This window comes from Cucurbita moschata, unplaced genomic scaffold (assembly GCF_002738365.1).
Source record: "Cucurbita moschata cultivar Rifu unplaced genomic scaffold, Cmos_1.0 Cmo_Scf00038, whole genome shotgun sequence".
In the NCBI taxonomy this organism is placed as follows: Eukaryota; Viridiplantae; Streptophyta; class Magnoliopsida; order Cucurbitales; family Cucurbitaceae; genus Cucurbita; species Cucurbita moschata.
The window spans coordinates 1,001,914-1,016,765 of record NW_019268554.1 but is presented as its reverse complement, the minus strand read 5'-3'; the positions used below and the strand labels follow the sequence as shown (position 1 = coordinate 1,016,765).

General features: G+C 38.5%; 2 protein-coding genes and 1 pseudogene across 4 annotated transcripts; all 3 read right to left on the bottom strand.

Moving 5' to 3' along the window:
- Positions 1 to 661, bottom strand: part of LOC111432364 — a 3,327-nt pseudogene extending 2,666 nt beyond the window's left edge.
- A 2,593-nt stretch (positions 662 to 3,254) lies between these two features.
- Positions 3,255 to 8,489, bottom strand: LOC111432390 (cell division control protein 48 homolog C-like). The gene is made up of 10 exons (XM_023069250.1): positions 7,526 to 8,489; positions 6,608 to 7,224; positions 6,362 to 6,514; positions 6,099 to 6,215; positions 5,504 to 5,608; positions 5,016 to 5,081; positions 4,841 to 4,905; positions 4,564 to 4,765; positions 3,687 to 3,824; positions 3,255 to 3,606 (listed from the first exon to the last, which is right to left on the bottom strand). The coding sequence occupies exons 1-10, from the start codon at positions 8,430 to 8,432 to the stop codon at positions 3,559 to 3,561; spliced, it is 2,418 nt and encodes an 805-aa protein (XP_022925018.1). The 5' UTR covers positions 8,433 to 8,489; the 3' UTR covers positions 3,255 to 3,558.
- Positions 8,490 to 9,923: 1,434 nt separating this feature from the next.
- Positions 9,924 to 14,079, bottom strand: LOC111432391 (F-box protein At5g39450). 3 transcript variants are annotated; one of them, XM_023069252.1, is made up of 3 exons: positions 13,812 to 14,079; positions 11,447 to 13,577; positions 9,924 to 10,286 (listed from the first exon to the last, which is right to left on the bottom strand). In XM_023069252.1, exons 2-3 carry the CDS (start codon positions 13,309 to 13,311, stop codon positions 10,271 to 10,273), a joined length of 1,881 nt encoding a protein of 626 aa, XP_022925020.1. In that variant the 5' UTR covers positions 13,312 to 13,577; positions 13,812 to 14,079; the 3' UTR covers positions 9,924 to 10,270. The 3 variants fall into 3 exon arrangements, with proteins under 3 accessions (XP_022925020.1, XP_022925021.1, XP_022925019.1); XM_023069253.1 differs by having other exon boundaries at positions 11,447 to 13,610; positions 13,817 to 14,079; XM_023069251.1 differs by having other exon boundaries at positions 13,817 to 14,079.
- Between the last annotated feature and the right edge of the window lie 773 nt (positions 14,080 to 14,852).

Below are 14,852 nucleotides of genomic sequence, written 5' to 3'. Positions count from 1 at the left end.
AAAGAGAAAAAAAAAAAAAAAAAAGCAAGAAAAACATAAACGAAAGAGAGCATACCCTGTATTGTTGAAAAAGTTGTTCAGATCGTCCCACCTTTCCATGTACAAACATCCCACTGAGAAGTCAAATAACGAACCTTCGCTTGAAATGGGTGACAGGTTCCCTTGAAACCGGCCCCAACGTTATAAATCAATTTGTCTTGCAAAGTACCTCCTACTCTAATCCCTACCGACTTGAAAGCCAATGATAGAGAGCAAATTAGGGTAGATTTTTACGAAGAAAGAGTATGCTACAAAAAGATTAATTATACACTACAAATACTCAAACCTTGAACTGCTTTGTTAAGGATCGGAAGAGTTAAATTCTGAAACAGAAAAAAGAAGAATCGATTAATAAAATACTACTTGTATTTTTTTTCTTCATTTTCTTTTGATTTCATATGTTCTCACCAAATTGAGCATAGATGCATGACCATCCCAAACACAGCTTGGGCCAACGACATTCATCGTGAGGCCAAATGTCCAGAGTTAAGCAAACGAAATTCTCATCCGTTTCTACGATTGGTGTGATTCCGTCGACCACAATTCTACCTTTTACAGCATCATGACCCAAAATGGTTGGGATAAAAGCAAGAACCGAAATTAAAAGGACACAGTATCCCATTTTTGAATCGAACTCCTGTTCAACAATTGAAATGAGATAAAATGAGGAATTTTGTTGATAAATCGTAAATATATCAAAAGATCTTCATCAAATTTTTAATGGGTTGTCTCTACCGATCGAGATAATTGAGTTCTACAATTAATTTAAGGGGAAGAAGATAGAAATATGGAAATTGTGTTACCTAGTTTCGTCGAAACTTTCAGATATAACCGAACAAGAAAAGAATTTCCGGACCATAAAATCATACAAGAAAAGCTGAGAGTGATGAAAACAAATGGAAGGAACACAGTTTATATATACTTCAAATTGGTAACAGTTAAAATGCAACTCTACCAACATTAATAGCTTTCAATTAAGAATGGAAACTTATGAAATATTGCATTAAAATAGGAGTTTTGTTCTTCAATGTTAGTTTCAATGGGTTGATTTTCATAGCTTTGATAGTTAATTGTTTTTCTTGATTGGGTCATAAAACTTTTTTGGACAATTTCTTATTGAAAAACGTTTCAAATTCAATAAACTTTAACATTCCACACTAAAGTTAAAAAATGTTGATCGTAACTATGAGACCTCATGGAGAGGGAAACGACTAAAGTTAAAAAATGTTGATCATAACTATGAGACCTCATGGAGAGGGAAACGAAACGTTTTTTATAAGGATGTGGAAACCTATCCCTAACAGATACGTTATACAACTATGAGGTTGAGCAATAGCTAACAGACCAAAGCAGATAATATCTACTCACCGTAGAATTGAGTTGTTACAGTAACTCAATTCAAGAAAAATGGTGAATGGTACTTTTTTTTTTTTTAATTAAGCTTTATAAAATCTACTTTCAAAATTGAAATTTATTTTCTTTTGAAGTGAAAATGGGAATCAAAATAAAAAGAAACCAACAGGAATCGGAAAGAGAAAATTGGGTTGATAAATTAGTTTAGAGCAGTTGGGTTCTAGGGCCGAAAGATTATTCTCAGGATATTCTCAGGAAAGAGAGTCATACACCTCTATGATTCAGCTTGATGACACGTCTCGTCGCGACCAAGTATGTCATCTAAACCTGTTTAGTAGTATATGATATGTTGTAAGACCTCTATGAATTTGTTGTATGTTCTGGATTTCGTGGTAGATATGATAACACCCTAAGACATTAAGAAGTTAACGTTAACACTATGAGAGAATGTTTGATCTGAGTAAACGATTAGGAGCTCGAGAGGGGTCATGTGATAGCAAACTGGGTTGAAGACAAAGAGTTGATGCTGCAAAGTGTGTGGCGTTCAACCCATGGATTTGGGTACGAGATACCTTAAGGCCCAATACAAGATTAGGTACCTTTGACCCAGCCTCGCGACCAAGTATGTCTCAATACAGATCATGTGGTGGGCTCAAACAGTAGAGTTCACCAAGGTAAAGGCGACTACTAGAGGAATTAAAAGATCTCTCAAGTAAACCATTACTCCAAGGGAGTTTTGAAAAAGTTGGCATTTTGAGAAATAAGATTCATCAACTTTACGAGAGAAGCTACGGAATTCATGGCTACATGGTTCTGGTTGGAGTCTTCAAAGACTCAAGTTCAAGTTTTATGGATTTCCAAAAGTGCAAAGTGCACGTTATGCCATTTATAAGTTATGAGATAAAGGATATTCCCTATGAAGTATCGTTAAAGAGATGACAATTTGCTTTGGATTTCAGAGGGAAGGTCCTAAGTCAAGTAGCAACACGTGGTATCAGAATTATGTGACCATGTCCTAAGTCATCCTTAGGAATGGACAAGCATGCTTACCAAGATGGAACTATCAAGGTAAACCAGTGAACCTTGAAATCGAGGGCAACAAAAAAAGGTCAAGCTATGGTCACATCTTCATTGGCTAGGGAGAGGAAAAACCAGATATAGTGACAATAGGAACCTACCTTCAAATAAGTTATCTAGATTACAAAGAGTATGACTCGACTTCCACACACAAGTTTGTTAGCATATTTGTGAAACATGCTCAAATAGACAAGAATACAAAGAATACAAACTAGATTGTAACGAGTATATAACGCACTAAAGATGGGAATGGATTTTGATTTTTAGTGCTTGAAAATATTCAACTCTTCACAATGGGTAGACGTCTTAGCTGAGAGATGATAATTTATTGCTTTTTGTAGTATTTTAACTCTAATAATTGAACTTGTCGCATAATGATTATCTCAAGATCGAGTTGCATTATAGCATGGGTTACTTCAATGTCGTAGCACCTAGTACTCAAACATTGGCTAGGGGTACCTTGCGTCTTTAAACCAATGACCATCTTTCGGCTAATCTAATCTCCTCCGTCCCTCGGGACCAACAAGGGGTAATCCAGGAATATTCACCTATTGTCCATCTACCATGCCTTTCAACCTAATCTTAGGCCCTGACTCACCTTCGATGAACGAACCTTATAGGGGAGAATTATACAAATACCAAATAAATATTAGGTAGGTTTTAATTATACCTCTACATCTTAAAAAGAACAATGAAGAAGACTTCGAATGCTTTGATATTCCATGAGAGTTCGATATCAACTATATGTATATAGATAATTACTGTAACAACAAGCAACCATTTAGTTTCCTCAATCAGCTGTGTCAAATTTAACTAACGAAAATACAACTTCAAGGAACATTTCCATTCATTTTCAAATTCCTACAACAAAAAGTGTCCTTTTTTTCCTTGTAAGAACATACATAAATCATCATTATAACCTCAACTACGTCTCTGCTCAAAATTTCAATGGTATTAAACAAAATTTTGGGACATTCAGTCCTAAATAAACTGGAAATTTAGAACTCTTCAGGGATAGAAACTTGCCAGCAAGCAACTGTACCTGTTATGATTTTGTATACTGTTGAGAATTGACTTATCTCGTATCCATTAAGCGGGTTTTAAGCTCTTCGACAAAATCTCGTAAAAGTGTTTTTGCTGTTACAAAAAGAGAAAAAAGACAGTCAGAAACTGATACATCACAGTATTTTGTTTTGAAAATGATAAGTAAATAAGACCTTTTCTGACACAGAAGGAGAAATCTTAGTTAGCCCACTCTCAAAATGGGTCATCTTGATGGTACATGATGCTGATTCCATATTATTCCTGACTGATGTCAATTTTTCTTCCAAGGCAGCCATTGCAGCTTCGTTCATCTGTCATTGATAAAAATCACATGAGCTTGACCATAGAAAAACGATTCAATTATAAATTAGGTCCCATGGTTTGAAGCTAAAATTTGTTTCCATAAGAATTTCGTCCTTATGGGTCTCATAAAACCTCACAACTAGTTGCTACCATTAGAAGCCACTAATAAATAGATTGAGTACGTGATTAGTTAGCTATCCATGTGTCAATGAGGTTGGTGTTTAGTATTAGCAAATTGTGTGGGTTAAATAGTTGATAAGATATAAACGAATCGTCAAAGTTCCAAAGAAGCTGTGAGATCCCACGTTGGTTAGAGAGTAGAACGAAACATTCCTTATAAGAGTGTGAAAACCTCTCCTAGTAGATACGTTTTAAAACCATGAGACTGACGGTGATACGTAACGTGCCAAAGCGGACAGTATCTACTAGCAGTGGGCTTGGGCTGTTACAAATGATATCAGAGTCAAACACTGGACGGTGTGCCAACGAGGACGTTGGGCTCCCAAGAGGGTGGATTGTGAGATCCCACGTTGGTTGGTGAGGGAAATGAAACATTCCTTATAAGGGTGTGGAAACTTGTCCTTAGTAGATGCGTTTTAAAATTGTGAGACTAACGGCGACACATAACGGACCAAAACAGACAATATCTACTAGCGGTGGGCTTGGGCGGTTACAAATGGTATCAAGAAAAACTATAATTAATCCCATTATATAAATATTGCAAACACAAGAAGATAGAAAACTAACCAATGCAGAAAGATCAGCCCCACTGAAATTTTCACAAGCCTCCATTTGTCCCACCGCTAGTAGATCTACACTGATATCAATAGGCTTCTTCCTTCCAAGAGCTTTTAAGACTAACCCTCGCTCAGTTGGACCAGGAAGAGGAACATAAAGAAGTTTGCCAAATCTACCTGGTCGTAGTACAGCAGGATCCATGACTTCAGGTCTATCAGAATAAACTTATTATGAGTATCAAGATTACAACGACCAACTCGAAAGCATATAAAAAAACAAGATCTACCTATTTGTAGCACCAATAACAAAGACGCCTCGTCGTTGTTCCGCTCCATCCAACTCTATGAGTAACTGCAGAGACGAAAAGTCGATCCATTTAACCTCAGTGATCAATAAAAACGACAAGGAAAGAAAGGGTACAGCGCAAGAAAATCAACTCATTTCATTGCACTTTATCGAACCTGGTTCAATAATCGTTCCACGACCCATCCTCCTTCTTTACCACGTTTTGTTGTTAAAGCATCCACCTACAAACAATTCAAAACAAAATGTACACATAATGTCAAATCAACCTTCTTCTATCAACCAGCCACTCATTCATCACCATTCAAGAGAAAGAAAATGTCCGGGAGATAATCCATTTATGAGATTCTATGTTTCGGGGTTGTTTTTGTAAATTTCAGTGTCGAGTCGAGAAAAACGTATGATCCCCACGGTTTATGAGGTTTATTATTTGTTACCTATTTTGTTCTTGATGCTTTGCATTTGATAAAATCTTTTTGTTTTCCCTTCTTTAAAGAGAAAAGAATAGCTGAAAATGAAGTATGAACTAAAGTAATTACTACCATAGATTATAAATCCTTGTACAAACTCTCATGTCATAAATACAAAAATGATCATCATTCATCCACAACAATAACTAGCAAATAGTAATGCACGAGTCACATACTTCATCAAAGAAAAGAATGCAGGGCGAGCACGTCCTTGCCCGACTAAATAGTGTCCGAACTGCAAGTTCACTTTCTCCAACATATTTGTTTAGTAACTCAGGCCCCTGTGCAACAAATAAATCCAGGGCAATTTAAAAAAAGCAATGAAATTATCAAAAATTATGTTATAGTATAAGCTACTTTTTAAGCGTTAAGCCACTTAAATACCGAACCTTCATGTGAATGAAATTGGCTCAGATTCGGGCCATAGCACACGGTTTAATAAAACCGTACGATTTTTCCCGATCATATGTTATAGGATAAGCTACTTTTTAAGCTTTAGGTCACTTAAATACCGAACCTTAATGTGAATGAAATTGGCTCGGATTCGAGCCATAGCACACGGTTTAATAAAACCGTACGATTTTTCCCGATCATATGTTATAGGATAAGCTACTTTTTAAGCTTTAGATCACTTAAATACCGAACCTTAATGTGAGTGAAATTGGTTCGGATCCGAGCCATAACACACGGTTTCATGAAACCATACGGTTTTTCCAATCAGATGCTATAGGACAAGCTACTTTTAAGCTTTAAGTCAATTAAATACCGAACCTTAATGTGAATGAAATTGGCTCCAGCCTCATTTGCAACAGCTTTAGCAATTAGTGTTTTACCACAGCCTGGAGGACCATATAACAAAAATCCAGTCTCTAGATCCACACCAAAGCCCTAGAATCAAGAACAATTAAGAGAAATTGAATTTGGGTTTAAAAAAAATGATAAAATGCTGTAAGAACAAACCATGGAAATTCTCAACCATGAAGCTTACAAAACTGATGAACATGAAGCTTGAAAAACCTAAACCAAAGTGATACCTCATAATCATCTGGATATTTTATACGCCTAACTACATAGCGATCGAACTCTGCTCTTAGTTGTTCTAAGCCTCCAACATCTTCCCACTTCACACTGGGAATTGCAGAAAACCCTTCTCTTCTCAGTGAAGGTTGTATCATTTGAATTGCTTCCTTTAGAATATCACAAGAAAGAAGAGTAAATAACAAAGCTAGCCAATATCATTCATCTGAAAAAATCAATAAGAATACATGCTATTTAATCACCTCAAAGTCGGTCATAGTTATAGCCAATTTTCCCATCTCTTCAGGCAACCAAGGTTGCTTCCACCAATCTTCTATATGTTCCTTATCAACAAAATCAGTAGACAACTCAAATTTTCTTTGATCAATTATTCTCTTCATGGCAAGATTACCAGCCTTATTGGCCAATGCTGTCAAATCAGCACCAACGAAACCTGGAGTTGCCCTAGCTATTTTCAGAAGATCGAAAGAACCTTCGAGTCTCAAGGTGCTGGTTAGAACAGAGAGGATTTCAGCCCTCGCATTTTCATCGGGAACACCTAATACGATCTCACGATCAAAACGACCAGGCCTCCTTAATGCAGGATCAACTGCATCTGGCCTATTGGTTGCACCAATTACAAGAACATAACCTGGTCTATCATTGGAACTATCTTTCTTTGAACTTGCATCAGTAGAATCTACAAGCTTGTGGAACCCATCCATGCAAGTCATTAATTGTGTTACAATCCTTCTCTCCATCTCCCTTTGTAGATTTTCTCTCTTTGATGCAATTGCATCAATTTCATCAATAAAAACAATTGATGGTGCTGTTCTATAGGCTTTCGAAAATAGCTCTCTAATATTTTCTTCAGACGCACCTAAAAGTTCCACACAAAAGTTTCGAAATAATCGAATATAAGAATAGCTTCTTCCTAGGAGCATTGAAAAATAGGAAAAGAGGTATAGATTTCAATTCTAGCAATTCACCAACAACTATTATATTGATAATACCATACAAAAAGCTCAGCCAACTCTAACAGTAACCATAGCATGACATATTGCTATTGCAAACATACACATACAATCTCATAACCAAAATTCAAATCCTTATTTCTATATAGCCATACGGTTTTACCACTCAACACACGGTTTCGAGTATTCTACAATATGAACATGTACCTGATACGCCCGAAACAATCTCGGGAGCCGAAATCTTATAGAAAGGCACACCAGTTTCATTGGCTATGGCATGAGCCAATTTAGTCTTACCACAACCAGGGGGGCCATGAAGTAAAATTCCGGCCATCGGCCGAACGCCCAACCACATCGGCAGCTGCGGATGGTAGAGCGGAACAATCACCTCCATCTTCAATTCCTCTAGCACACTCTTCATCCCTCCCAAATCCTTAAACCTAGGCCCTTCCTCCTTCCCTTCCCCTGTTTCCGTTTCTGCCCCACCATGAGAACCCTGCCCCTCCTTTCTCAATATCCCCTTGCTTGCATTCCCTTCATTCTCCACACCAATTTTTTCAGCAATCTTATTCTCTATGGCAACTTCCAACTCAACACTCTTCTCCAAATGCTCATTCTTCGACTTATTCGACTCCGCATAAGATGTTTGGAGCATCGACTTCATCAAATCGAACGCCGGCTCTACTTTTTCCCCATATATAGCATCCTCCGACGTCGCCACCGCTCCATCGCCACTGTTACCAGAATCAGAAGAAGTCGAAGACGAAGGCGATTCATTCTGCAACCTCTGTTCGCCGAGGTCAACTCTCTTGTACCGCTTCTTTTCGATGGTACTGCAATCGGCATCTTCGTCTTCAGAATCTTGAAATTGGCGTTTGATTTTGCTGGGCGTAGAAGTAGAAGGAGTGGATTTAGGATTCTTTTTGAGCTGCGAATCGAGGGTTTGTTGGACGATTGAAGTGAAAGGTGACTTCTTGAGTCCTCGGTAGTCCCTGTAAGTGGACTGGAGATGGTCGACGATGTCGTCGACGGTGGGACACTTGTGGCGGCAAGACTTAATTCGTTGAAGAAGGAAACCACGGTTCACAACGGACGGCGACCTGCCACCCGCCATCTCCGCGGCTTCGCTTGGTTGTAGAAGAGAATGACGGGATTGGGGAGGTGCCTGTAAACGACGAGCGGCGGCGATGTTGGTATAAGTACGGTATTTACCATTCTTTTAAATTTTTCTTAGTCCTCCTATTTTCACGTTCGCTCTTATTTACTCCTATATCACATAAATAGTCGAGCTCTTATTTACTCCTATATCACATAAATAGTCGAGCATTACCCTATTTACTCCGATATCACATAAATAGTCGAGCATTACCCCACCAATACGGTTTATTGACTTTCTGGGTGAATTAGGATCGAACCCAATCTTTTTGTAAGTGAAGTCTTATGGTCCTTTGGATTATCATATTAAGTACAATTTGGATTGATTGGATTGATTCTCATGCGTTTGAATGTAGGGTCTCATTTAAGTCGAGTTGGAAAACTGATGTGATTGTTGAGTGAACATTTTAAGGTAAGAGACATTCCCGTTAGATATATAAATTCTCTCGTTTTTTGAATTGTTGGATATGCATGCACTTGTACGGCTTTTTAATTCCATTATGATATCTCATTGAACAAAGATTACATGTTGTGTGTTATTGAAAATTATTTTCCTCAATAAAATAGTATTTTGTTGAGTTTTAAATCGAAAATGGTTTTAAAGTAACAGCAAAGTTGATATGATAGTGACGAGCGGGATGGAGAAGCCGGTCATCGGGTAATAGTATGAATAGACTCTTTTACCTTTAAATAATTCGTTGAAGTATTCCAAGTATCAATCTCTCGAGAGGTTGACAAGAACTTAGAGAATAAGAGAATATGAATGGTAACGTGACTAAAACAATAATAAAATCATTAGAATTCAACTTAGTCTAGAATCTAGTTCACCGCTTAATGAGCCTAGATTTCATAAAGGTTAGGTTGGAATAGATATTTACTCATTAGCTAAATGAAGCAGGCACATGGATTACATTCTCAGTCAACAAGCTCGGCCTCACTTTTATGTATACATATAAATATATCTATATATATCAAAACTAAACAACCCCAATATGCTTCAAACATCCATGGAAGACCAGATTTTAGGATATCGGGGTTGATTTTCATTTTATACACGAGGGAATTGTCACAGTTGTAATAACCCGACTTCTACGCCAAAGAAGCTATACATTAAAATTAGAGCTTTCTTTTAACTTTTAAAGGTGGGATGGGGCTTCTAAATACTTTTTAGTTATTATCTATTCAACCGTGAACCAAACCGAACCGCTTAAAAAAAAATTAACCATGAAAAGAACAGAATGGTCGAAAATAATCGAACCGAACGACCCAGTTAGAATCACTTCCTCAGTTTTATCGAAAACTATGAAGTAAAAATTTAAAGAAAGATTTCAGCATCTAAGAACAGCACAATTGACAGTGATGCATTTCAAACTTGATCATTGAACAGACCTCTGACTCTCTCTCTTTCTCTCTAAACAAACGCAGGTCAAAGAGAATCAAATAAGTTTTAAAAGGAAAAATGGATATGGAAAATTTTATTTGGATTCAATGCATCAGCCTTTCACCCGTATAAGAAGAAAAGAAAAAAGCATAGCAATCCATATATGAATACACAATATTTTTCTTTCTCTTGTTTTTACCAGAAATAAGATACCACAAGCAAGATTTCAGAATCAAAGTTCTGTAAAATTGGCATAGTAATAGTAGTACAGTAAAATACCTCCTCCCCTAAGTTGAAGGATCTCTGAAGTTGTAAGCATCGTGAACCGCTCCCGATGCAACGAATACGGAGCTCGAACCTTCATTTGCAACAACCATAAAAATACTCTTCTACAAATGTTTTACCCCATGAATTTCCTATAAACACGTTTCTCTGTGCAATACAAACAAGAAGCTTTAGTTTTACAACAAGATATATAATTGATACGGCGAGAGTTTCAACAATCAACAATGATGCATTATTCAGACAGCAGGATATATAAGAGATCATCCTCCATGCCCTCTCCTAAGTAAAGATTCAGAACGCAATTGACATAAAATTTGGTTCAGCTTGTCTGGCTGTGCTATAGTTGAACCAATAGAGCAACTATTGTACTCAAGTTCGAAAGAAATATCGGTAGCAAACAGGAGTCATAATATAACAAGACATTTGTTAGCATCGCATCAAGTATATTCTGAAATATTAACTTGACATTTTCCTATTCATGTCCGAGATAAAACTTTGATATGCGGCTGTGAGATCCCGCAACGGTTGGGGAGAAAAATGGAACACCCTTTATAAGAAGTGGAAACCTCTCCCTAGCAGATGCATTTTAAAAACCTTGAGGGGAAGCCCGAAAGGGAAAGCCCAAAGAGAACAACATCTGCTAGCGGTGAGCTTGAGCTATTACAAATGGTATCAGAGCCAGACACCAGGTGATGTGCCAGCGAGAACGCTGAGCCTCAAAGGGGGGTGGACACGAGACGGTGTGCCAGCAAGGACACTGGCCCTGAAAGGGAATGGATTGGGGGGTCCCACATCGATTGGAAAAGGAAACGAGTGCCAACGAGAGGACGCTGGGCTTCAAAGGGGGTAGATTATGAGATCCCACATCGGTTGGGAATGAGAACGAAACACCATTTATAAGTGTATGGAAACCTCTCCCTAGCAGACACATTTTAAAAACCTTGAGGGGAAGCCCAAAAGGTAAAGTCGGAGGGCAATATCTACTAGCGGTGGACTTGGGCCGTTACAGCAGCACCAACACTAAAACTGAACTGGAACATGTTTGTCCTCAAACTTCAATTTCCTTCATATTTGTCGAACTAACCCAGCAATCGGTTTCAGCTTACTCAACTTTATCAACTACCAGTTTAACCAAGTGGCTGATACGAAAATCTGGAGAACAGAGAAGCAAGTTTTTGCCCCTATGAACTACATGCAGTTAAAATGTAAAAAAAAAAATGTTTATAACATCAGAGGCTATTAGTAGGGTAACTGGGTTGCAGATGGAAAGAATGAAACAAATTAAATGAAGCCATAACAATGCAAACCTTGGCAAGGAGAAACTAGTCGAAGTGTTCGGGAAGCCATTGAAGACATTCGAGTATGACTTGGTTAGATAGGAGAAGTTGTCAGTTGGTTGTAGAGGAGGTACTCTTTCACCTTTTTTCAGAAGCTCTTGTAAGTTCAATCTCTGCAAGGTTAGGACAGATTTGGACTCCTTCCAAATGAAGGCCAGTTGACCATTCTGAAATACATAGAGAGAACCGGGCTTCGAACCAGGGTATCTAAAGCCATACCCATTGGCAATCCCCTCTCCCGAAAATGTATGCTGAATATTCACAGGAAATAGATCCCCATCAGACTCCCAAGGAAACGGATCTGCCGAAGGTTCATTAATATTCACTCTGAACATTGCAGAACCATTAGGATGTAAAACATAGTGGGTGCCTTCCAATATTTTTGTTGCAATGAGAAATACTTGTCCCTGGGATTTCTCGTACGAAAGCAAAAGGAAGAAAAGGGCTTTTCCAGGTTTGTCTTCTGTAGGCTTCCCCGGGGGCCAGCCGAATGTCCCTCCCCATAAACCAGCATACTCTTGCTCAGCAGTTGGCACTCGCATCGGCAATTTATACAGTGCAAACCGATTCTCATGCATATTAGGCCATCCCCGGTAAGAAGATAGCTTCTTGGTTGATGCATGCAACGCCAACCCAATCGTATCGCTCGATTGAAGAAACTCTTCAAGTTTCACATATTTATTCATCACACTACATGAACAGTTATTTTTCAACATTCCCTTGCTATCATTGATAAAGCCAGACTTCTCCAGTATTTGATTTAGGCTTTGCCTCAAATACCTGCCAAGAGTTTTCTTCTTCCCACATTTTACCTGATGATCATCGTCCCTATTAATCGACTTTTGAAGACCACTTGAACCATCAACAGACTTTTTGAGCTTACTTAGTTCCAACTGAGTAGGATCTGGTAACAGTTCAGAACTACCTGTCCCAGACAATTGACTTCCACCAACTTTACAATACTGCATAAGTACCGATCTCCTTTCTGACAACACTGCCATATCTTCGTCGAAGTTCACTTCATCCCTTAACCTAGGAAATAGTGGCCCAGCAACTCGACTGGACACCTTGACACGAACTTGATTCATTACGGTTTCAAGCAACTGTCTTCTATCACAAAAAGCTAACTGGTCAAATGACACTTTCGCCTCAGGCTCTCCAAAAACCTTCCGGGATCTAGAAAGGTCACTGTTAGACCTACAAACCTTTCTAGCCTCCTGATCTGAATGGTTGACGAAGCTCTTACTATGCGACAAATTATTATACCCATTCTTATGCGATTTAGTCTCAACCTCGAGAAGAAGCACATTGCAACTCTTGTCAACAGCCTTCACCAAACCTGGATAAAAATAGTCAATTCCCTCCTTCTTTCCATGTAGAAAAAACGATGGGGTGCCATCAGCATCACCCAGGATTTCAAAAACGGGTGCCCAAAGAATTGGCCCATCTTCAATGCCTAATGGACCAAGTTCTTGAGGGATAATTCGACAACCAACAACCGAAACAAAACCTGGCATCACATAGACTACATTACCAAGCTCTGGATTCTGATGAACCCATATTCCCATCAACGGCTCAACGCTGCTGAGAAAGCGGCAAAGCGCCTTATAGGATGCCATACCTGTTCGCCAATCCATAAGGTCTTTGGCAGCCAAAATTCCGACCATCTCACATTGCGTGAGCCAGATCTTTTCAGATGCTACTGAATCATGCAGATCCCGACAGCATAGGCTTAAATTACACAAGTCCCTTGGAGAAAGGGACCGCGACACGGTAGAAAGTACATCATCTGGCAGAGAAAGGAGCAAGCTCGATCCACAAACTTCAGTCGACATATGAACTCTATCAAAATTTAAACCACAAATACGTAGTAGCAAAAATTGAGAAAATTCTGAAGCCGCCCTGCTTCTCTATCAAAACGATGATCGTAACAACACAGGCACACAGTTCAAACTAAACAGAGAATTCTAAGTCCAGCAGAAAACACCATAAGTTGAGCAAATTGATAGTAGCCAACGAATGCTGAAGCCGGTTCGTTTCTCTATCAAGATGATGCTCTTTCTCAAATCAAACCAACGAACAGACCAGCCCAATCTTCAAACTGTACAATATTAACTTACGACATCTCAATTTCCTGAATCCGTACAGAAATGAAACACAAAATCCAAAAATGTTCGAACAAACATACAAAGAAAAAAAAGAAAAAAAAACCCAAACTGATTTGCCCTAAATTCCCAAAACGAAGATGGGGTTTATCGCTGATTCGCAATTAATCACACCCAGTTCATTTGGTGAAGAAATAATCGGGAACAAAATGAAAAGAATCAGTACAAACCTAACCTGATTTGCATGTATAGTTGTCAAAGAGGGCATGCCGAAGGAGGAAAAACATGGAATTCAAGTCTGTAAGCTTGGGATCGGCGATTTCAATGGTCGTGCTTTGCGATTCCGTGAATTGCATCATCTAGCAACCAAAATTGAAGGAGAAGTGCTGGAAGAACGGCATAAAATTGAGAGAGAGAGAGAGTAGAGCTAAAGAGAGGAAGAAAAGTCCAAATCCATTTTGACTGCTGGTAGTCTAATGATTCTTCCCGACATAGAGCGGACTTCCGTCTGCTATATGTATGATATGACCTTTGTTCGAACAAAAGTAAGATCATTTTTAAAATGATTTTATCTATAGAAAAAATAGGCATCATTATTTCATTCAAATATTTGATTCTAAATCTCGAGAAAAACGACACTTACAATGGTCAACAGACACGTTGTTGAGCCAAAAGAAATATGTAATGGAGAGAAGAATGGATGATAGCTAAACATAATCGAATCTTATGGCTTCACGACTAATGCCGTCGACGGTCTTGTCTACTTCTATTCTTAAAAATTGTTGATTACCGTAAAATACTAAGTAAGTGACCCTACTGTTGTAGTTGAAAAATGCAAACACCGATAAGAATGTTATTTGTTGAAACTTTCTATTCGTAATTCTCATCTATTAGTCATATCGTCAAATTGTAACCATGTAGTCACAAAAATATAAGGGGTCGTTTCGTCATTTCCCCTTATGGCTATATTGCCAAGTTTACAAAATTATAATCGTGACCATATCGCCACGAAAACATGGAACGGTGCCTAAAAGATGCTCCAAATATAGAGTCAAAAAGGTTTTAAAATGTGTCTGTTACGGAGAGGTTTCCACACTCTTATAAGGAATGGTTCGTTCCCCTCTCTAACCGATGTGGTATCTCACAGTCTATCTTCCACGTCTACTAGGGAGATATTTCCACACCCATACAAGGAATGTTTCGTTCTCCTCTCCAACCGATGTGGGATCTTACAATCCACCCCTCCTAGGGGCCAGCATCCTCACCGGCTC

Bases quoted from the DNA above. Each gene is read 5' to 3' on its own strand.
- LOC111432390 (XM_023069250.1), bottom strand. From the start codon at position 8,432: ATGGCGGGTGGCAGGTCGCCGTCCGTTGTGAACCGTGGTTTCCTTCTT. The intron at 5,082-5,503 runs GTATGTGACTCG...AATTGTTTGTAG, and splicing joins GCATTCTTTTCTTTGATGAA to GTGGATGCTTTAACAACAAA. The intron at 4,766-4,840 runs GTAGATCTTGTT...TTATTCTGATAG, and splicing joins GTTATTGGTGCTACAAATAG to ACCTGAAGTCATGGATCCTG.
- LOC111432391 (XM_023069252.1), bottom strand. From the start codon at position 13,311: ATGTCGACTGAAGTTTGTGGATCGAGCTTGCTCCTTTCTCTGCCAGAT.